Source organism: Balaenoptera ricei, chromosome 3 (genome assembly GCF_028023285.1).
Source record: "Balaenoptera ricei isolate mBalRic1 chromosome 3, mBalRic1.hap2, whole genome shotgun sequence".
NCBI classification, from domain to species: Eukaryota; Metazoa; Chordata; class Mammalia; order Artiodactyla; family Balaenopteridae; genus Balaenoptera; species Balaenoptera ricei.
In genome coordinates, this window is record NC_082641.1 from 382281 (window position 1) to 405530 (window position 23250).

Below are 23250 nucleotides of genomic sequence, written 5' to 3' on the forward strand. Positions count from 1 at the left end.
GACCCTTTTTTCCTTCTGATTTCTTCCTTCTGGAATGGGTATGTCTAGCCTATCTATGCCTGTCCCGTCAATGTATTTTGGAAGCAAATAACTTGTCTGGTTTCACAGGTTCACAGATGGAGTGGAATTTTGTCCAGGATGAATCAGTCATACCCTGAGTCTCAGCCATCACTGATTTGGATGATTTAGGTGGTGAGATTTGGGACTTAGAGCTGATGCTTGAACTGGGGGAAGTCGTGATGTGGTGACAGAAGAGCATGGATTTTGGAGGGCCAGAAGGCACACTGTTGTGGGTTAAATTGTGTCCCTTTAAAAAAGATGAACAGTTGACCCTTGAACAACATGGCTTTGAACAGTGCGGGTTCACTTATACGTGCATTTTTTCCAATATACAGTTGGCCCTCCAGATTTATGGGTCTCACATCCGAGAATTCACCCAAACTTGGACTGAAATTTCTATCTGTGGTTTGTTGAACCCTCGGATCCAGAGCCCACAGATGTGGATGGCTACCTATGGCACTTGAGCATCCACGGATTTTGGTGAACGCAGGGGCCCCTGGGACAAATCCCCCACGGAGACTGAGGGATGGCTGCGTTGGCGCCGTAATTCCCAGGACGTCAGAACGTGGCCTTATTTGGAGACAGGGTGTTTCAGAAGCCATCAACTTAAAGTGAGGTCATGGGGGCTTCCCTGGTGGCACAGTGGTTAAGAATCCGCCTGCCAATGCAAGGGACACGGGTTCGAGCCCTGGTTTGGGAAGATCCCACCTGCCGCGGAGCAACTAAGCCCGTGCGCCACAACTACTGAGCCTGTGCTCTGTCCTGTGAGCCACAACTACTGAAGCCCAAGTGCCACAACTACTGAAGCCTGCGCACCTAGAGCCCGTGCTTCACAACAAGAGAAGCCAGCACAGTGAGAAGCCCGCGCACAGCAATGAAGAGCAGCCCCTGCTCACTGCAACTAGAGAAAGCCAGTGTGCAGCAATGAAGACCCAACGCAGCCAAAAATAAATAAATAAAATTAAATTAAAAATTTTGGATTAGGGTGGGTACTAATCCAATACCCGTGGTGGCCTTGTAAAAAGGGAAATTTGTGCACAGAGACAGGCATAGAGGGAAGACGATGTGAAGAGACACAGGCAGAAGATCACCATCTACAAGCCAAGGAGCCAGGCCTGGAACAGATCCCACCACCCTCAGATCCCAATCCACCCTGCCAACACTTGATTTCAGACTTCCAGCCTCCAGAACAGTGAGACATGTTTCTAATTTTTAAGCCGCTTGTTTTGTGGTACTTTGCTGTGGCAGCCCTAGTAAATGAAAACACCCACCATAACATTGCAAGTAAATTCCCTGTTTCTCCACTGTCTGTGAGAAGATGACTTTTCATGGCTGCATACAATTTCATCACGGAGACAGAGTGTACTCTTAAAATGTGTTCTTACCCTGGATGATGACCTTTATAATGGGCCATGTTCTGTTTTTGTGATTTCGAAGGTGAAAAGGTCATGTGCGTGTGTGCAGTGCTCCTGGGGCAGAGTGTCACTTACCTTAGCATCTAACTGACTCAACACCGACTCAACATGAGTCAGCCTGACTTTCGGGAGCTTAATTGAAACCTAATGTTAGTAGAGGCTGTCAAAAGGACATTCAGGCTCAACGGAGCCCATGTCCTCCAACTGGCACGGAAAATAAAGAGACTTGTCTTATTTTTGTGTATTAGTTCAGATGTTAGTTGTAAAGAAGGGCGAGGAGAATTATTGTAGTTTTTGCAAGTAAGATAAGTAAAAATGAGATACATGAATGGCTATAATTGTTAGTAATCTTAAGTGAAACAATTTTAGTTTTCATTGTGGTACACATTATTTAAAAATATTCCATCACAGATGAATTATTTTTCAAAGTAATTTAAGTTAAGAAGAGAATATAGCTATTTTTCAGATAGATACAACAACTCTAGTAAGCATCTAACCTACCTCTGTACAGATGAACTCAGGCTGGCAACTGGTTGCTGTGAGAATAAATAAAAATCAATAAAATTGTAAAGGAAGAAATTGTCGATGTTGAGGTTATTTGTTCAGAAAATTCAAGTCTGTTATAGTTGATTTCAAGCAATGGTGTCTCACGGGCTTCTGAGGCCTGGGAAAGGATCTCACTGGTGGGATAGTATCTTTCCTCCCAACCCACGTTACATGTACAGAGGTGGCTTCATTTCTCCTAGTCAGGAATGGGATTGCTGGGTCAAATGATAAGAATATATTTAAGCTTTAAAGAAACTGCCAAACTACTTTCCAAAGTGGTGTCACTTTAAATTTTCATTTTCCTTTCCATGTATTAAGACATCCAACTCCTCTACAGGTTCACCAACACTTGGTATTGTTAGCCTTTTTAATTTTAGCCATTCTGATTCATGTGTAGTGGGGTCTTATTTTAGTTTTAATTTTCATTCCCTTAATGCCTAATGGTGTTGACCATCTTTTCATGTGCATATTTGCCACCCATATATCTTTTTTGGGGCGGTTTGTTCAAGTCTTTTGCCCATTTAAAAAACTGGGTCATTTTTCTTATAATTGAGTTTTGAAAATTCTTTATATATTCTGGATACAAGTATATGGTTTGGAAGTATTTATTCCAGTCTGTGGCTTATATCTTTATTTTTGTAGTGGTGACCTCTGAAGGGCAAATATTTTAAATTTTGATGAAGTCCAATTTTTCATATTTTTCTTTAATAGTGCTTTGGTGTCATATTAAAGAAAACTTTGCCTAACTCAAGATCACAAAGATTTTATTCTGTTTTCTTCCTAAAGTGTTGTAGTTTAGCCCTGAAATTTAGGTCCAAGATTGATTCTGAGTTATTTTTTTGTATGCTGTGAAGTAGGACATTAAGTTAATTTTTTTTTTTTTCCTTGTGGGTATCCAATTGTTCCAGTATCGTTTACTGAAAATACATTTCTCCCCATTGAATTGCCTTGGCACATTTGTTTAAAATCCATTTACCATAATTGTAAAGGTTTTATTTCTGGAGTTTCTATTCTGCTTCATTGATCTCTATGTCTGTCCTTATGCTGGCAACCATACAGTAGCTTTGTAGTGAAATTTGAAGTCAGATTGTCTAAATCCTCCGATTTGGTTCTCCTTTTTCTAAATGATTTTGGCCACTCTAAGTCCTCCGAATTTCCACATACAGCTTGCTATTTCCTTAAAGAAAAAATCTTGCTGGGAATTCAATGGGGATCATGTAAGTTTGTAGACCAATTTGGGGGAAATTTTCTATCATGACAATATTGAGTGTTCCAATCCATAAATATTGTAAATCTTTCCATTTATTTGGAGTGTGTCTAATTTCTCTCAGCAATAGTTTGTAGCTTCACATATACAGATTTTTGTGCTTGTTTCATTATTTTATTATTTTTTGATTCTACTGTGAATGGAATAGTTTTCTTAATACCATTTTCAGAATTTTCACTGCTAGTATACAGAAATGTAATTCAGTTTTTAACATTGATTTTATATCCTACCACCTTGCTAAGCTATCTTATTATTTCTACAGATTTGTTAGGATCATGTTTCCTGCAAATAAACACCATTTCATTTTCAAATCTATATGCCTTTAACTTATATTTCTGGCTTTACTGCACTGGTTGGAACTTTAGTAAAATGTCAAATAGAAGTTTGGAATGGACATTCTTGCCTTGGTCCCAATCTTAAGGGGAAAGCATTCAGTATGAATTAAGTATGAATTAGCTGTAAGTTTCACCAGTGTTCTTTACCAGATTTAGGGTGTTTTCCCCACTAGGTTGTGAAACTGTTTTATCATAACTAGATGTGTTACTGGCAAATACTTTTTCTGATTGATTGATGTGCTTGTATGTTTATTGTATTTTATTTTATTAATATGTTTACTACATTAATACGTTTTCAGATGTTAAACCAACCTTGCATTCCTGGAATAAACCTCACTTAGTCACAGTGGATAGTTCTGTATATATGTGACTGCATTTGGTTTGCTAATATTTTGTTAATGATATTTGCCTCTGTATTCATGAGTGATATTGGCTTATGATACTCTTTTTTGATGACATTATCTGGCTTTAGTATTATGTACTAGCCTCACAGAAATGAGTTGGGAAGTATTTCTTCCTCCTCTATTTTCTGAAAGTTTGTGCATAATTGATTTGGGTTTTTTTCCCCTTAAAATAACAGTTAGAATTCACCAATGAGGCCATTAGGGTCTAGAATTTTCTTTGTGGAGAATTTAAAATGACTAGTTCAGTGTCTTTACTTGTTATATGACCATTTGAATGTTCCATTTCTTCTTGAATCGGTTTTGGTAATTTGTACCAACTAAGTAGAATGGTAAATCCCTTTCTCAAGTAATAAAGCATATTTCAACCTTAGAACACTTACAATTAAGTATAGAAAAGTTTAAGAGACCCAAACCCATAATGTTATATTTTTGCATTAGAAAGTCACCTGTGCATTGGTAATTTGGTGTTTCATGTTCTTAAATGCCAAAGGTAATGTGTCCTCCAGTGCAGGAGAGAGAAAGGTTTCAAATCTCAGAGTCTCAGAAGACCTGCCTGCTCTTAGGAGTTGAGCTTGGCCCCATTCTCTCCTGTTGGCCACCAAATGGATATAATAATGTGTCCAGGAGACTCTTAGTGAGATTTAACATATGATCAATGACAAGTCAGAGTGGTGACCACATGGTCAAGACTGGCAGCAGGTATCAAATGGGACTGTCTCAGGCAAACTGGAACATAGGGTCACCCTGGCTTTAATGACAGCAAAGAAAAACCCATGGATGCCTGCTCCTGGCTTGCAGTAAAGGTCACCTTTGGTGGTTGAGTCTGGGGGGGTGGGCAGGATGATAGTTTCCATGAAATGTGCTTCCGAACTTCTAGTAGAAGTTGCTAGCGCAAGTGCAAGCAAGGAAAAAGACTGCTGACAACTTCACTGCTGCTAAAGGTGGGTGCTGACCCTCTTGCTATTTCTAAATTATTACAAGGGTCCCCCTTCTCTGATGCCCTTCAGGGTTTGTGGTGAGATGAAGCTCCTCCACAGAGAAAATAAAGTCACCAGCAACACATCATACTCACACATCACACACACACATCACAAACACACATCACACACAGAACACACATGCATCACACACACACACTCACACACACACACACAATACAAGCCCCACAGTTAAGAACAGTTCTGTCCCTCACTTTCTCTTCTATTCCCCACCTACCTTTGTTCCCATGTGAGGGGCATCCCTGGGAACCACATAAATGCTCCCATTCATCAAACAAGCAATTCCAAATACTGCTCTGCCCTCATTCTTGGAGGGCCTCAGACCCACCTTTGGCTCTGACCCCCGTGGTGAGTCTCACGCTGGTGGCCGTGGGCTTACCTTCGATGGCGAGGTGTCCTCTGGTTTTACGGCGGTGGAGCACAGCCTCAGGTGCATGGAAGTTGGCAGGAACTCCTTCAGCTTCTTTCTGCTAGGATGGGGCGGGGGGAGGGAAGACTGAGGTCAGCGAGGAGGGAGCTGGCTGGGGGCAGGAGCGCATGCGGGGCTGGTAAGGCTGCAAAGCCTCACACCAGCCCCAATGCTGCCATTTCCCCCTTAGAGCAGCAGCCCTGGGAGGCCGTTTGAACGCTCAATGTGAAACAGCCCGCAGGGGCTGTGCATGTAAAGGACCATGACTGCTTGCCAGTGGGACGCCAGGAAGACGGGCTTCGCCCCACTGAGCCCCCCCGGACAACTGCACTTGCCAGTTTGCGAGCAGCAGCGGCGCAGGGGCTCCTTACAAGCGCACAGTGACGTGCCCCGGGGCCACAACATTGCCACTTTGTGGCACTTTCCCGCAGAGGCTCCAGGAAACGAATACGGGGGGGCTTGTCTTTGATGCCCAGGTAGGTCAGTGTCATCACACGGACCTCCACAAACCGAGGAACGTGGAAGAGGGAAGTCAGGGAGGTTTGAAGCACGAGGAGGACTTGGCCCTCCGCTACCGACTTAGAGATGGAGCGTGAGGACGGGACGGGCTCTGCCAACACTCCAGACCCACCGTCTGCCGAGGACGCCGCCCCAGGAGCCCTGACGGCTCTGTGTGAAGTGCCCGGCAGAGCCCGACGTGCCCGCAGGCATGTGCCCGCGGGAACCGAGAGTTCACGCGTCGTCTTTGTCACTAAGTCTGTGGGGATTTGCTGTGTAGCAATGGGAACTGGCACAGGCCACGCCTCTAAAATCAGACAGGAAGTGTCTGCCTGTGTGTGGTCCTCCCCCCACTTGTATTTTCATCCTAGCTGGTCAATTTCTATCGACATAATCCATTCTGTTTACTGTTCCACGGCAGGCAAACAGGCCAGAACAGAAGAAACACTCCCAGTAAACTGGTCTGATAACCGCTACCAGAGACACACTTTACAAAGTCCCACAGTGTTTTCCACCAAAACACGCCTGTGAGACACTTCAGTGTCCTGTGATTTAAACATATTCCCAGGTTTCTAGGACCTACTCCAGCAAACTTTCCCCCAAATCGGGCTGTGTCTACTCATCAACTGTTAGGTTGACTCCCAGGTCGCCCCAGGAACATTTCTGCAGCAAGAAAAGGCCATTGGTGTTTTATTGCCCATTGGGTCTGGAGGGCTTGTAAACTTGTATTTTGTTGTATCACACTTCTCACACAATCAACCTTTTCAATAAAGGGATGCAAAAGTAAAGACTAGATTGAAAATAAAGAATAGTATTCCAAAAATGAGGAATACGGTACATTCCAAAGATGGAATGATTTATATTCACAAAAATCATTATTTTTTCTGTTAACAATGTTCACAATATATGGAGTTTTTAAAAAAGACTTCTAAAGAGTTCTACAATATGATTATAATTTTAGAAAAAAACCCATCATGGGCTTCCCTGCTGGCGCAGTGGTTGAGAATCTGCCTGCCAATGCAGGGGACACGGGTTCGAGCCCTGGTTTGGGAAGATCCCACATGCCGCGGAGCAACTGGGCCCGTGAGCCACGATTACTGAGCTTGCGCGTCTGGAGCCTGTGCTCCGCAACAAGAGAGGCCGCGATAGTGAGAGGCCCGCGCACCGCGATGAAGAGTGGCCCCCGCTTGCCGCAACTAGAGAAAGCCCTCGCACAGAAACGAAGACCCAACACAGCCATAGATAAATTAAAAAAAAAAAAACAAAAAAAAAAACCCATCATGTATATAATGCACACAAAAAATATTTAAAAGGAAGACCTAAAAGATACTAATCAAAATGCCAGCAGTGGCACTTGGTGGAGGGGGGCAAGAAGGGATGTTTGTATTTACAATGGGAAGTTTTGCAGTTTCCAAATGTTCTATAATGAATATGCATTGATTAGGCAATCTGAAAAAAACTAGGTTTTTGTCTTGTTTAGGCTTGGTTTTAGAGTTAAGCTTACCATGCTGATTCCAGTTAGGTTTCTACCATTCTTGCCAGAAAGCGATAAAGGAAAAAATATTCTTAGATTTTATTTAAAGGACCATAGACACTTGAAAGTGAAATTCAAAGTGACTTAGATTTTCACAATACTAGTGCCAATCAGGTTTCTAATAAATTTAGAAGAAAAAAAATAGTGGGTTATTTGAAAAGGAATGCTCTTTCACACTAAATGCCCTGATTATTAAACTAAGCAAAAATCTGTAGCAATTCTCAGCTTTTGGGGAATTGACTAATGGTGCACCTCTCCTTTTCTGAGTCTCTCTGCCAGTTGAGCTGTGGCAAGGGAGACGTGAAGCCCTCCAGGACCCCTGGGCCAGTCTTCCCTGCCAGGAACACTGGAGCTTCCCCTGTAGGTTTCCGGGAAGAAGGAGCCCACTAGGGTGTGCCCGGCACTTCCAGCCCCTCGATTCCCCACCTCCCCACCCGGAGACTGGCTTCCTGGTTTGTTCCCCACACAGACGCTGAGCTGTGAAGGTGGGGAGGCAGCCTTTGTCCCTCCCACGTAAAGTGCACACCTAACGTAACTCCAGATCAAACTCCAGGTTTCTTGGAACTGCACAAAATGATCTTCAAGTTTATATGGAAAAATAAATACAGGAAAGAATTGTCAAAAGTAATGAAAAACAAAAATCTTAAGAGGGGCATTCACCTACTAGATATTTAAAGGTAGCTAAATGAAGTCCTATCGTTAAAACAGCACAGTGTCCTTAGTACACTCAGCAGAGGGACAGACTGGTGTCCAGAAGCAGACAAGCCCAGCGTCTACGGAAGCTCGGGGTATCAGGAAAAGGGCCTTTCGATTTGATGAGGAAAAGTGGACCATTTAATTAATGAGGTGGCAACCAACAGTTACGCTGTAATCAAATAACCTTGGCTCCTGTTTCAGTAAATACAAAAATAAATAGAAGATGGTTTAAAAACCAAACGTAAAGAAAGCAAGTAAAAATTACGAAAATATTAGCAAAGAATATGGAGGCTGTTCTTTGGGCTAAGAAAGACTTTCTAAAGCAAGCCAGTTAAGAGGAGAATATAGCTGCTCTAGGCAGACGACCACTTACCCCTGCACGGATGATCTCAGGTGGTTATCCAGCTGCTGTGGGAGACAAAGGAAAGTCATAAAATGAAAGCAAGTTGTTGACACTTTCAGTTGATTTGGAGCAGTGGTACCTCAGAGGCTCCTGGGTCCTGGGAAGGGACCTCACAGAAGGGAGGGGGCACCCTTCCCCACACCCTCACACATGTGTGCACGTTCCCACTTCTCTTTGGCAAGAGACAGGGAGTGGGGTGACTGGGTCACTGAGACGTATATATTTCACTTTTTAAGAAAATGCCAAACCTCTTTGCAAAGTGATGTAGTTTCACATCCCCACCAGCAACGTGTGAGCCCGCCATCTACAGCCTCGCCAACACTTGGGGCTGGTCTCTTTGATTACGGCCACTCTAATGGGCATGTGTGATGTCTCATTGTGGTTTTGTGTTTCCTTAACGATGAATTATGTTGACCATCTTTTCATGTGCCTATCTGCCACCCATAGATCCCCTTTGGTGCAGTGTGTTCAAATCTTTTGCCCATTTAAAAAGTTGGGTCGATTTTCTTATAATTGAGTTTTGAGAGTTCTATACACTTTCTGGGTACAAGTATATGATTTGCAAATAATTATTTGTGTCTGTGGCTTATATTTTCATTTTCTTAATGGTGACCTTTGAAGAGTAAATGTTAACTTTGACGAGGAGCAGCTGCAGAAATGGGTGGGCCTGAAAGGAGTCAGCCCTGCGGGCTTGATCTTGTGGAGAGTGAGCTCGGACATGAAACCACACACACACGCACGCTACGTGCCAAACATACTCACGTACGCATACAACCACACACACATGCCAACACAGAAGCGAAGGATGGTGGCTAAGTGTTCCTAGCTGCAAGGTGACCTTGGGTCTTGCCCCAGCCCGCATGAACCTGGATGGTGAAGCAGAGAGACGTCCGGTACCTGTGACAACTCTTCTCTTTCTGAGGTCACATCTCTCTTCACTGCCGGGGCCTTCGAGCTCTGCTGCTGGTAGTTTCGCGTTATGTAATCATATGTGCTCAGCTTCTTGGCCCCTAGAAAGGAGGAAGGAGGCAAAGGGCAGAGTCGCCCTCCATCAGCTGCACAGCGGCCCGCCCTCCATGGTCCGGGGCGTCGGGGGTTGGTTCCCAGGCCACTCCAAGCCCGGCTGGCCTCGGGCCGTGGCCAGCAGCTCCCCGCACCTGCTGGGCCCACCAGCCCCGTCCCGGGCAGGGGAGCCGGGGCCCTGTGTCCCTCACAGGCCCGCAAAGCCAAGGTGGACGGGGGAGGGCTGAGCCCAGCTCCGTTTTAATTAAGGTGAGACACCAGCTCTCACACGTGGCGGAAAGACCCCAGGTTGTTAGAAGAAACTCTCAAACATGTTTGTCAATAGAAAAGCACTATTAACGAAAGCACGTCCTGTGCCCGTTTCAGTCGTGTGCCTTCGCGGAGGGGCCGAACCTTCCCTGAAAACTAACAAACGTGAGAACAGAGGGTTGACCATCATTTCTGAAAAGCGAAAAGGGCCCCCCACAGAAGCCTGTTTGCCGCTTGGGGAGCAGACGGAGGGCCGCCCGCCCTCACAGCTCAAGGCCCACTCGGCTGCTCCCTGCGGGGGGCCCGAGGCTCAGAACCCCTTCCCCGTCCCCTTCCCTGGGGGTTCCTACAAGGGCTTTTGCTTCATTTGCCTTATCTTTCTTGATTAACTGCACACATTCCCTCAGAACCTGTGTCACAGTTTGAGGATGTAAACTTGACCCTGTTTATATCTCATGAAAATATTCATTCTTCGGTGCGGGTTTGCACAAACCCCACCAAATTCAGACTGTGAGCCGCCCCTGCGTGCATCCGGCGCTCACCCCCTTCTGAGTGCACCTCGCGTGAGGTGTGCTAATCGGACCGCAGTGATAAAGCAGAGGAGGGGACACAGATGCAGAGCCTCACACGCCTCGCGGCCTGGGAGCTGTGGCCGGAGCCCGGCCGCACTGAGGAGGGTCCGCCTGTGTCCACCCGCCAGCTCGGGCCGCTGGAGGGTCCTCTTCTTCCTCGGCATCTTGCATGGCGCTTTCTCTCCCATTTGCCGTGCCCGGCTCTTCCTTGAGCCTCCGACCCGAGGGTTTCACTCCGATCGCATGCTGAGCGCTCGCCACTGCGCTGAGCCTGGACTGAATTCTGACTCGCCACTGCGCTGAGTCTGACCCCGCAGAAGCTGAGGGGTCGCGAGGATGTTAAGTAGATACGTTCTAGGGTACTTTTACTGTAACTAACAATAGCTAAATCCCAATGCTTTCCTGGAAATCCATTCTTGGAGGTTCAAAGACCCTAAAATAAACCCACGCGGTCCTGAATCCAGCACATCTCCCCCTGTACAGGCCTCCTGTGTGTCCTCACCCTCGGTGACGGTGGCACCACTACCCCCGGACGCTCCTGTCCTTACACGTCCAGCCGGCCACCGAGTCCTGGGGGCTTGACTTCTCCAGGCCCCTCCTCACTCCTGCGGACTCACCGCGCCCCTATCAGCTACAGAAGCGCAGAGAGCAGCGCTTGGGCGCGCTCCGCCTGGACAGGCGCAGACGGCCCCCGACACGCACCCCGGCCCCGAGCCCAGGGCCCTGCTGGCCCCGCCGTGCACGCAGGAGCTGGCGGAGCCGTCCGGGGCTTCCAGGGCGGGTTCTGCGCTCGTCTCTGGCTCAGCGGGGGATGGTGGGCGCTGGAGCACCCGGCACGGCCACCACAGGCCCCTCGCCTTCCCTTCGGGGCCGCAGAGGTTGGTGACGGTTGTGACTTCCAAACAAAGTCTTCACAGGGTGAGGGATGGGCCTTCTCCCCTCATTTTAAAGGCAGATGGAGCCTGCCCCGGGCAGCTGCCGTGTGGACACGAGCAAACCACCGGTTCTCCCTCAAGCGAGTTTGGTTAGTGGAGACCCCATCGCTGAGTTCAATGCTCTTCATTGGTAGGATTTCTGGTTGTTGCTTTTCTAAATCTCCCTGTTCTTTTCCACAGCGTCCTGTTCGTGCCTCATAGATTCTATTCCTTTCTATCTCTGAACACCTTAACTGACCACTTTCTGAACCTCCTTTATGTTTTCCGCAGGTCTTGGAATAGAACTCAGCCTTTCTGCCCCTCATGGGGTGTTTCTTCTCTTCCCGTGACTTGTCCTTTGTGCTTTGAGCTTGTTTCTGGCGGAGCCTGCCTGCCCGGGGACCCACGTGAACATAGGGGCAAAGGCTGGCCAACACAGGGCAGCCCAGGGGGCACGTACTCAAGTAGATGTGGAAGAAGAGCAGGTGACCAAGCAGCAGGAGGCTGATGAGCTCAAGCAGCAGCACCAGCACCCCGATGCCCAGGAAGACCGGGGTGCTCGTCCTCACAGGGAAGAGCGGAAGGAACAGCAGCCACGTGTTCTGATCGGAGATACCTGTGGAGAGGCGGAGACACATGCACCCAGCTCCTGCTGACAAGGCAGCACCCCTCATCAGGTGAGTACCTGGGGACAGAGCTTGGCACTGGGGGAGGGAACACCAGCCTGAGGGAGCGACTCCCTGCCCAGGTGAGCTCTTCCCTGCCCAGATGAGCTCTTCCCTGCCCAGGTGAGCTCTTCCCTGCCCAGGTGAGCTCCTCCCTGCCCAGGTGAGCACCTCCCTGCCCAGGTGAGCTCCTCCCTGCCCAGGTGAGCCCTTCCTCCTCGCCCAGGTGAGCCCTTCCTCCTCGCCCAGGTGAGCCCTTCCTCCTCGCCCAGGTGTGCTCTGCCTGACCTAAGTACCCTTGCAGCCCCTTCTGACTGCGGTGGGTATCATGACCCACTTCACGGATCTGGAGGGTAAGGCTGGGAGACGGTAACTAGGTGCCCAGGTCACAGAGCCTGACCCCGGCGTCCACTGCGCTGCCCCGCTGGGCCCTCCCCACTCTAACTAGAGCTGGAAGGTCAGAGCCACCACCTGGGGCATTTCCAGGATACAGTCCTCTGTGACCCAAGGGGACCTGACACCACAGCCACGCGGCCTCCAACAATTAAGTGAAGAAAAACAGAGAAGGGTCGTGTGCTGGCCAGTGAAGACCGAATTCCAGCTCAGGCGTCTTCACCCCACAACTCAGTCTGGACAGGTGCTCGACCCCGGGCTGCCCTACGTGGCCCCCCAGAGGGAAGGTGGCGCGAGGGGAGGCCCAGGCCCGGGCGCGGGGAGCGCATACTCCTGTAGTGTGGGTCGGTGCGCAGGCTGGCGGGGCTGATGAAGTACTGGATGAGGGTGTACAGCAGGATGACGATCGTGTACAGCAGTCCGGCCGAAGCGGAGGCCACTGTGGTGAAGAAGTACCTGCGGGGCAGAGCCTGCTCAGGGCGGCTGCACAGCCCGGGGCCGGGGAGCCAGCCGGCACGCGTGCCGAGGCCCCGGGCAGCGTGGGGGACCCGGGCTCGTCCCTGCCGAGGGCGTGCCCCGGCCGCCGCCCCGCAGCCCTTCCGCCTCTGGCTCCCGACCTTCGGGCTTCTCTCTCCTGCTCTCGGGGTGGCCGCACAGACGCGCGGCCCCGGGGCCTCCCTGCACTTTCTGTTGCTCCACGGCCTGCAACCTGAGGTCTCACTCGGTCCTCCAGGAGGCCCGAGGAGGGCCCGAACCCTAGCGCTACCCGCCCCAGCTCACAGGAGGGAGACGGAGGCTCAGACACGGGGTGCGACTGGTCCAAGCCGGCCCCCCCCGGCCCCCCCTCTCCTGCTGGTTCAGACCCGGCTCCCTCCCAGCCACCACCAAGGGCACGGCCGGCCGGGGTGTTGATGCCGGCGCTGAGGAGCGGGGAGACACTGCCTTCGAAAGGCACACCCGTCAGGGCTGCGTGCTTCGGTTTCAGACCCGAATCACTGCTGCACTTCGCGCACAAAAGACACGGAGAACGGTCTCCCCGTCAGAACAAATAAACCCTGGGGGGCAATTCCTGGACTACGGTTCCACTAAAACGCCTTCCTTTAGTCTTTCTGCTGTTATACCTTTAACATTTTCAGTGTTAAACGGTGTCTGTAGTTCACCTGAAGTCGCCTTACACCTGCCCTGAGGTCCTCCCCTAACGGCCCGGATAACCCCGCACAGGCCGAGCCCGTTGCGTGCCAGGCCCCCCCCCCCGACCCCGTCCTGCCGACCCTGCCCAGTGGACACGGGGAGGCGCCCGCCAGGAGACCCCTCTCGGCCAGCTCTGTGCTTGGAGCCGCCGTCGGGACCTCCCGAGGGACCCCGCGGAGCCCGGCCCCCTCGGTGCTCTTCGAGGCAGGGCCACACCCCTCACCCGTCCCCACGGCAGGTGGACCTTGAGGTGCTCGGCCAGTTAGGAGGCCCCTTAAGGAGGCACGTCCCGGAGGAGGGGGGAGCGAGCCGCGTGAGGGGTGAGTGCCGTCCCAGGCCCGACGCCCCGGGTGGGGAGAACCCTCACCAGTAATTCCTGCTCCCCACGCAGTTGTTAAGCCACTTGCAGTGATGGTCAAAGCCTGCGACACACTTGTTGCAGGCGCTACAATGCTTGGCTTTCGCGGTCCTGGAAGGAAGGTTAGGAGGGGCAGCCTGTCAGAGCCCCTGTCTGCCTGCAGGGCCAACCCCACGCGGTGGGTGCCTGCCCGGGCGGGCGGGGCGGCCACAAGGCGCCAGGGCCTGAGGCCCGGAGGCTGAGTCAGATCCCTCCTGGCCGCCTACTGACACCCCTGGGGCCCTGAGCAGCCCCGGGCGGTGATCCGGTCGGGGGCAGAGGCTTGTGGGAGACCCGAGGCTACGGCGCTCCTGCCCCGGACGGGCGGGGGGCTGTGTGTCGGGGCCCCTGCTTCTCTGCAAAAGGGGCGGCGCCCGGCGGCTGCTGGGGACCAGGTGCGCCTGAGCCCAGCCCACCCCCGCGGGACGGCTCGGGGGGGCCCCTCACGCGGCCGGGCACTCACACGGGGACCTCGCACAGGTGGCAGCACTGCCCCTGGATGACACGGGCGTGTTTGGACCGGTCGAAAGTCGGCACAACCCGTGCGTAGTTCTTCTTTAAGCGGACATTGGCTTCGGCCGGATCGATGGAAACAACAATCAAGTGGACTAAGAGGTGGAAGAGGCAAATCCCGCCGGTCACCTGGGGGGCGTCAAGGAACATCTCGGCCTGGGCAGCACGCGTGAGGGGCCCGCTCCGGGCGGCCAGGGGTCCAGGCCCCAGGCAGCCACGAGAGCCTGTGCCTGGCCGGCAGTGGGAACGGCCCCTCTGGCACCTGCGTGCCCAGCAGAACCCACCCGACTCCTTTGTCCTTGAGGGACACAGCAGGGCCCGCTGGAGGCCGTGGCCCTGCAACCCCAGCTGAGCTTCACTGGGACAGCGGGAGAGGCCTGTGTGCGTCCACGGGCACCAAGCCTGGCGCCGAAGCCGGGTTGTGGAGGTCCTTGGGGCAGGGAGGCCGCGCTGAGCACATGTGTCAACAGGAGAAGGAGGGAGGGAGGGAGGGAGGATTCAAATACCCGCAGTGAGCCTCTGTGGTGAGTGGGCCGGGACTGTCTGTCTCTCTCTGTCTTTGTCTCTGTCTCTGTCTCTCTGTCTCTCGCTGTCTTCCTCCCAGCCCAGGACCCCTCAGGCCCACTCCAGCTCCCACTCCCTCCAGGGCTCCCAGGGTAAAATCAATTCCTCACATCCCACCCTCTCCACCTCCTCTTCAGGGACTGACACACTGTCCCCATGGAAACCAAACAGAAGGGGAGGAAGTGTCGGCCTGGCCTCCCCATCAGCCCTGCCCTGCTTCCCAGGACAGTTCTGAGCCGGGAGGGTTCGGGTTCACGGGTCCAGCTCCTGCGAGGGCGGCCTGGGCGTGGTGGGGAAAGGCCTCTCTCCGCCCGCCCACAGGGTCTCGTGGCAAAGCCGCATGTGCACAGGGTCTACGGTGACTGTACAGAGGCCCACTGGCAGTGCAGACTCTGAGCAGGGAGGCCCCTCTTCCGGGGCCCTTCTCAGGCTGCACCGCCGTCGGGGTCCAGGGCCTGCTGGCCCTGCCTGTACCGCTCAGCCTCAGCGGAGCCGCCCTGGGGCTCTGGGGCTCGCGCTCACAGGCACGGTGCTGCCTGGACCAAGCACCCCTGGTGCACGGCGAGCCTCAGTGGGGGACTGGTCTGGCCAAAGCTGCTTGGCCTCCCTTGTCCTCCAGCCTCCAGCGCAGACCCAGGGCCCTGGGTGCCAGGCGTGGGGCAACAGAAGCCCGGCCCAGCCAGGGGGCACAGAGACCACGGTGAGGGCGAGAGAGAGCCGAGGACCAGCCAGGCCAGGGGACCTACACAGGGAACGGGACTGACTGGATCCCTCAGTGCCACACAGGGACGCCCTTCCTGTGGCCTGGACCTCCCTGCCCCTGCTGTCCAGCAGGCTGAGCCACGCTCCCGTGCAGGGTGTGGGGCAGTGGGCAGGTGGTCAGCGGCGGGCCAGCACTGTCCCATCTGGAGATGCCAACAAGGTCCGGGCACGCTGGTGCCCCTACGCCCGCTTCCCGAGGCCTGAGGCACAGCTGACGCAGCACTGTTTGTGTGGTTGCTGTGGCAACAGGAGCGTGTCCTGAGCGCAGGACACAGGCGGGGGCACAGCCCGGGGCAGGAGATGTGGCAGGAAGTGGCACTGCGGCCCAGGTGCGGCCCTGCTCTGCGGAGCTAGAGTAGGACTGTCCCCATCAGACGCCGGGGGCCCAACCCTAGCCTGAGGGGCAGCCCTGCAGAGCCCCTAAGCCTGCAGGTGCCCGGGGGATCCCGAGACCCAGATGCGCTGGGCCAAGCTGCCACGGCCCCTCAGACGTCACGCGTCTGCCCACCTGCCTGCCTGCGTCTGCGTTTGCCAGAGACGGCCCGGCCATTCCCGCTGTCGGTCACACGCTCAGTGGCCGTCTCTGAGCCCCCAGAATAGAAGGTGCCACAGGCGGGGTGTTGCGCCCTCAAGCTGCCCGCTTTCACTTTCGAAGTAATTTTATCTCAGGAGCGTCTTAGGTTCAAGTAAATAATAAAAAGAACCCGGTCTGCCGTCTCACTTCCCCTGCAAAGCAGGGCCCCGAGCTGTTCTGAGGACGCGGCGGTCCCCTAGCAACTATCTTTGTTCAGTAAACAAACAGCACCGGGCGCCAGCCCAGGATGCCCGCCCTGTCACACGGCTGCCTCGCCGGTCCTGCAGCCGGAGGGCGGGGCCCCCGCGGAGCTGCCCCACCGCTGCCTGGGTCCCAGAGGAGCCCCACCCCGCCCAGTGCCTTCCGCACGCCGAGGGCGGCCAGGCTCCTGCGCGGTGACCCCCACGCTGCACGTGCAGCCTTGCTGACGCTTGCCTGTCTCCGCCGGGCCCACGGAATGCCACACGGCTTCCTGAAATCCCGCGGCCCTGACCCGGGACCCTGCCCTCCCTGCTCCTGGGTCCCTGCAGGCGCCGAGTGACGCTGGCGCCCACTAGTGGCCAGAGCATGGCGCCCAAGTGCGGCTGCCGGGGCCTGAGGAACATCGCTGGGGCAGTGGCGGGTCTGGGTGGCAGGAAACTGGACCAGAAATCATGTCCTGAAGGCCGTCTGAGCTCTGAACAGCCAGGGACGCCATCCTGCATCCCCCGCTTGGGACAGGCAGGAGGGGGCCACACAGACTGGGTGCTGAGCCACCCACAGGCAGGGGCCCACCAGGGGGCCAGGACTCTGGGAAGAAATGGCCGTCCACGTGGGATTGGGTGCACTTGACCCCGGGGCTCCTTGCTGTGCACAAAGCAGGTAAGCGCTCACAGTGGCTACTGGACAAAGCACACGGGGACGCTCAAAAAGGCTCCAACGGCCAAAACTCAGCTAAGTTTTGGGTCAAAAGAGAATTAAGGTACAGCATCATAGCCCAGCACATAAGCAAAGACCCACAGGTGAGGCTGAACTGTGTCCCCAAAAGATGTTGAAGTCCTAACCCCAGGAACTGTGAATGATTTTACTTGAAAATGGGGTCTTTGCAGATGATCAAGGTAAGATGAGGTCCTTATGGTGGGTCCTGATCTCATAGGACTGGTGTCCTTACAAGAGGAGAAGATCAGGACTCAGACACTCACAGCGGGACAACCCTGTGAGGACGCAGAGGTGGTGGCATCTAAAGCCAAGGGATGCCTGAGGCCACCAGAGCTGGGACAGGTCCTGGGAACTTCAGAGGGAGCACGGCCCTGCCAAACCAGCTTGGACCTCTGGCCACCATCTTTGTGCCTCTGTGCCTCCGTGTGTGTGACAGAGCGGGTGCCCATATGTGTGGCTGGTTTGTGACTTGTGCATTGTATGTATATTAGTGTGTGTGTATCTGTGTGTTTGTAGGTCTGTGTGTGCTTGCACCTAAGGGGAAACTTATAGCTTCAGATACGACAGAAAGAAAAAAGGTCTAAAATCAATGGCCCAAGTTTCCACCTTAAGAAGGTAGAAAGAACAGAACTTCCCTGGTGGTCCAGTGGGTAAGGCTCTGCGTTTGATCCCTGGTCAGAGAGCTAGATCCCGCACGCCGCAACTAAGAGTTCACTCGTTGCAACTAAAAGATCCCATGTGCCACAATGACGATCCCACGTGCCACAGCAAAGACCTGGCACAGCCAAAATAAATAAATAAATAGATAAAAATAAATCTTAAAAGAAAAAAAGAAGGTAGAAGAAGAGGAAATTAAAGCCACAATACATTGAAAATAAATAGTAAAAATAAAAGCAGAAATTCAAAAGAAGAAAACAGGGAAAATCAGTAAGTCCAAAAGCTGATTCTTTGAATAATCGATAAAAGCGATAAACCCTACGAAGACTGATCAGCAGTGGCATCACGACAGATCCTACAGATAACAGGAAATAGTGCGAATAATTGTATTCCAAGAAATGTGACCATTTAGACAAAATACTAAAATTTCTTGAAAAAGATGACTTGCCAAAACAGGCAGAAGATGAAACAGAAAAGCTGAAGAGCTCTTTTCCTATTAAGGAAATTGATCATTGCAAACCTTATCACAAAGAAATCTATCCCTATGACCTCGAGGGGAAAAAATGGGCCTCATCTGAGGGAGAGGCACTCCAGGCAGATGCCCTGGTTTTTCTGACTGATTGAGGCTCAGGGGGGCCTTTGGGGCTCAGGGGGGGGCCCCACCTCTGCAAAATGACAAGTGTCAATCTTGGTAACTTGCCATGGGATTTTTTAGGTGAGATAAGAAGAATGGTGGTGTGGAGACAGAAGTCTTTGTCAGATGCAAACTGGGGCATTCCAGTGAAATTGCATGATGTCTGGGATTTTTAAAGGTACTCAGTGTATGTGTGTGAGATGTGAGACAACACTGGCAAAATCTTAACTGTTGAAGCTGAGTACCTGGTAGCTGGGGTCCACCACACTGTTCTTTCCGCTTCTTCAAAGCTGAAAGACGCCATGATAAGGGGTCGGGAGGCCCCGGGAGACAGAGGGGCCAAGAGACAGAGGGCCCTTCTTGGTCCTGCCACCTCCCTCGCGCCCGAGCCCCACCACTTACACACACCTGGCCAGGGGCATGGGGCAGCCTAGGAGAAGAGGCAGGCAGTGTAGCTGCAGGCGCAAACACCCCGCTCTTAGAAGCTGGTTCCAATGCCCACTCTGCAGCAGCCCAGCCGGTCCACTGGCTGTAACGGGCGGCGACCCTCAGCGTGAGGGCCGGGGCTCCTGGTGGAGTCCCGCGCCACCCTGACGCCCACCCTGACGCCCACCCCAGCATTCAGAGCAGACGTCTCTCGCCCAGAACACAGCCACCCCGGGGTATCACAGACGTCAGCGCCTCGGCTCCACATACGTGACACTCGCGGGGACATGCGAGCTCTTCAAGTCCCCATTAAAACCCACCATTCCTCTTGGACAACACAGACCGACCGCTTAGCCGTGGTTGGGAACGTGCGTGGCCCGTCTGCGGCTCCTCCCCTCCTGGGGTCTCTGTCCACCCGGGACCCTCCCAGCCCTGCTGCCAGCTGGGCACCCTCTCCCTGCCCCAGCACTGGTGGGCACTTGCAGCCCAGAGCCCGAGCCAGCGGCTGCCTGGAGGACAGCTGTGGGGTCTCCAGCACTGGCAGTGGTAGCAGGGGTGGGGGGCAGGTCTGACCACCTCCGCGGGCGGCCCGGAGCCAGTCCTGCTGGAGGCCCCTCCGGAAGCACCGCCCCCCCTCAGACGACAGCAATGCCCCCAGTAAAAGGATACACTGTAGGCAATGTATCTCCACTCGGGTGGCAGGAGGGGAATAAAGATGCCAAAGGTGGTGAAGGCCAGGACCAGGAACAGGATCCAGGCCACGACCTGCAAGTAGTGGACAGGCTGCGACCAGCCATTCACCCTGGACCGCCTGGGTGGCACAGTCTTCGGGCTCTTCCTGGACATGGTTCCTGGGAGGATAAGCCTCGAGATCCTGGCACAGAGCGCCATCTGCAAGACAGGACGGGGCATGGCAGGCCATGGGCTCCTGCCCTCGTGGCGCGGGGGCTCTGGGGGCGGGACCCACGGCCCAGCATCGCCCGGGGCCCCGGTGACATCACAGCTGCGGAAAACAGCTCTTGGGGTGGTGTGGCCCCGTGGGTGAGGAACGAAGGGCACCCCCCTACCCCCCACCATGACCTCAGGGCGGGCAGCTACCAGCCCCTCACTTGCAGCGATGAGTCCGGGGGCTGGTTTATGATGCACACGCCTCATCAGAAGACTCATGGGATATGGGGGACCCAGTGAGGAAAAGGTCCTCATCCCTGGGGAAGCCGAGAGGGGGGCAGGAAAAGCCAACTTTAGCTGGTGTGATCATGTGACACTTTCATCCACCAGAAATCCTGCAAGTTTCCCCTGTGGCAGGAGAGGCCACATTTCCAGAGTCCTGTGTTTTTCCTTCCACAGGGACAGGCCCTCCGGGGGTGGGAGGGAACCGTGGCCCTTCCGGCCAGTCAGGTGGGCAGGGCCACTGGGAAAGGGAGGGACGTGGCCAGGAAGGCTGTCGGGTGTTTGAGGGTGTTGGAGGGGTTAAGGATGTTAACAGCCGTTACAGGTGGAACTCTGAGGTTAGAAGGCCCTGTGCACAGCCTTCATTGTCTCTTCAGAAAGAAATGCACAGAAAATATAGTTGATATTAATGTGTTACTTTGGGAAGAGACAGAAATATTGAAAAATATTCTAAGACTCTTTTTTTCTGTGAGCTGTGACTTCCCCTTGGGGATTGTCCTAAGAGCAGGTTTCAGCTGCTGGCCACAGCTTTTGGTCATCTGCTGTGGTCCTCTGGATGTGACGCCACGTGGGCATCGGGACGCAGCAGCCCTGAGTCTGCGTGGGTTTCGTGAGCATCTAATGGCACATTTGTACAACACGACCAAGGCAGCAGGGATTCAGAACCCAGCAAGGCAGGCTTGGTATTGAAACATGATTCCCAGATGAAAGCATTCAGATGGAAGGGCCAACTAACAGAAAAGGTGTTGCCAAAAATCAAACTCCAGTCACGTGGAAGGTCACATCAAGGGATTACTGCAGATCTTGAAACAGAGACGTGTGGAAGGGATAATTGTGAGAGCAAATTTAAGTGACACAGACACAATGTCTGTCTGTCAGGGTTTCCAGAAGAGGAAAAGGAAGAGGGCGTAAGAGAAGAAACAAAGAAAAAAAGTGAAGCAATGTCCGTACTGCAAGAAGATTTAAGACTTTAGCCCTAAATTATACTCCAAGAACCAGACAGTGGAAAAAAGAATACATCTACGGTGGTGAAAATGCGAACTTCGAGGACGCAGAATCCTACAGGTGTCCCGGAAGAAGAAACAGTGAGATTACCTATGACACGATGTAACTGGCATTTATAAAGTTCAAGTGCTGAGTCTTCTGTGCTGAGACGGACCAGCCGGCCTCTCCCTGAAGGGGACACAGGGCACACCCTCGGGAGGCGTGGAGACTCAAGCGCACCCACTCACCTTTTCCCAGAGATCTTCTGAAAAGATTTACTCCCTCAGATCTGAGAGTCACCCTGATACCCCGGGCACTTCAAGTTCAGAATGCAGGGCCGAGCGGGTGGGTCTTCAGTGAAAGCCGGAGCCCACGGCGCTGGCCGCGCGGACACCCGCCAGCCCGTCAGCAGGCCCGCCATGTGGTGGTGAGAGGTGGCGCCCGGGCCCCCCAACCCTGACCTAGGGCCCCCGCACGCAGACCTGGCAACTGTGGCCGAAGTCCTTCCTCTCCAGGCCCCGCGCTGGGACGTCGGGATCAGCTGGGTTGTTCCGACCAAGGGGACCTGGGGGAGAAGAGAGCAGACGGGGTGGAGGGGCCGCGGCCCACGCTCGTCCCGCGCCTCTCCTCGTGAGCCGCGCCCTGCGGCCTGAGCCCCGCCTCCCCGCGTGCACGAGGGGACACGCGGGGTGACGAGAGCCACACAGGGCCGCGAGCGCTCGGCAGCCGTGGAACGTTCGCGCGGGGCCGGGCCCTCTGCCCCGAGACGGGACTGTCCCCGCCTTGCCATCTGGCTCCACCTCCCACCGCGGCCTTGGCTCGCGTCCTGCCGGCTCCTCTCCACTCAGCACCCCGCCAGGCGCCAGGTACCCCGCCGCCATGGCCACCGCTGCACGGCGGAACTGGAACCCCCCAGGCCCAGCGACCGGCGCGGTGACAGGCTCTCCTGCCCCACCCGTCCTGTGACACGGCTCCACACTGCTGCTGCACGCGGACACACAGCACACGCCACAGACACGCACACACGCACGCACACGACACACACGCGCATGACACACACACACCACACACACACACGCACCACACACACACGTACAACACACATACATACACACACCACACACGCCACACAGAGACACACACACACAGCACACAGCACACACACCACTCACCACAGCTGCACACACTCTCAGGTTTCTGGGCTCGTTTCTCACTGCTCAGTGTTTTCCAGGCTATTTCCTGGGCTGGGACCCTGGCGCCATCTTCTGCCCCTGCCCACCCTGGTAACAGCCGCATTCTCCCTCTGTGCCCTGTCCGGGTGCCACCTCCTCTGGGACATTCTGACTTCACTATGGGGCAGACCGCTGGTGTTGGGCTCAGGAAATTAGCCCTGTTTGGGGCATGATGGTGCCTGGGTCCACTTTTTGCCCCATTTTGGTTCCTGCATCTTGTTTTCCATCATCCCTGGGGCTCCAGTCTGTGCTTGGTGCTGGGATGACCCGTAAGGTCATTGTCACCTCCAGGCCCCCGACACGACCATGGTCAAGATTCACAGGCTGTGGTCACCATGGAAGCAGGGGGCTCCCAGGTCTCCTGAATAACTTGTCCGCAGTGCAGACAGAGCCCCTCCCCACCTCGTCCCCAATGTGTTCCCACCCCACCCACACCGTCCCCACCCCGTCCCCACTCTGTCCCCATCCTCCCCGGAACAGGGCATCGGGCTGGCTGCACGCTGCGTCCTGAGCCAACCACGACCTCTGCGAGCACGTTTTCTGGCCGTCCCCCAGCACAGATCCTGGCAGCTTCTGGACCCGTGTCTCCCCGTGTCCCACGTGGTCCTGGACTCGAGGGGCGGAGCAGACGGAGGGCGGAGCACCCACCTTCCCCGCAGCCAGACGCGCAGCCAGAACGCACTCTCCTCACGATCCCAGGTCCTCGATGAGCGGGAACGCAAGGTGCCTCTCGCTCAGCCCAAGCCCAAGTGAGGGGAGCCGGGTCTCGAGGTGCCTCTCGCTCAGCCCAAGCCCAAGTGAGGGGAGCCGGGTCTCGAGGTGCCTCTCGCTCAGCCCAAGCCCAAGT

At 54.0% G+C, this 23250-nt stretch overlaps 1 protein-coding gene across 3 annotated transcripts in view; it reads right to left on the reverse strand.

Moving 5' to 3' along the window:
• LOC132363507 (probable palmitoyltransferase ZDHHC11B) overlaps positions 1 to 21717 on the reverse strand; it is a 34074-nt gene extending 12357 nt beyond the window's left edge. For 2 of the 3 annotated variants that reach the window (XM_059919198.1, XM_059919196.1), the window contains exons 1-10: positions 21654 to 21717; positions 19687 to 19908; positions 14433 to 14611; positions 13940 to 14041; positions 12713 to 12837; positions 11784 to 11939; positions 9463 to 9575; positions 8536 to 8570; positions 5405 to 5495; positions 1977 to 2011 (exon numbers count right to left, since the gene is read on the reverse strand). In XM_059919198.1, the coding sequence (XP_059775181.1) occupies positions 1977 to 2011; positions 5405 to 5495; positions 8536 to 8570; positions 9463 to 9575; positions 11784 to 11939; positions 12713 to 12837; positions 13940 to 14041; positions 14433 to 14611; positions 19687 to 19908 (1058 nt within the window). In that variant the 5' untranslated portion in view covers positions 21654 to 21717. The remainder of the gene's footprint in view (positions 1 to 1976; positions 2012 to 5404; positions 5496 to 8535; positions 8571 to 9462; positions 9576 to 11783; positions 11940 to 12712; positions 12838 to 13939; positions 14042 to 14432; positions 14612 to 19686; positions 19909 to 21653) is intronic. The other variant, XM_059919197.1, reaches the window with a different exon arrangement.
• Positions 21718 to 23250: the final 1533 nt, after the last annotated feature.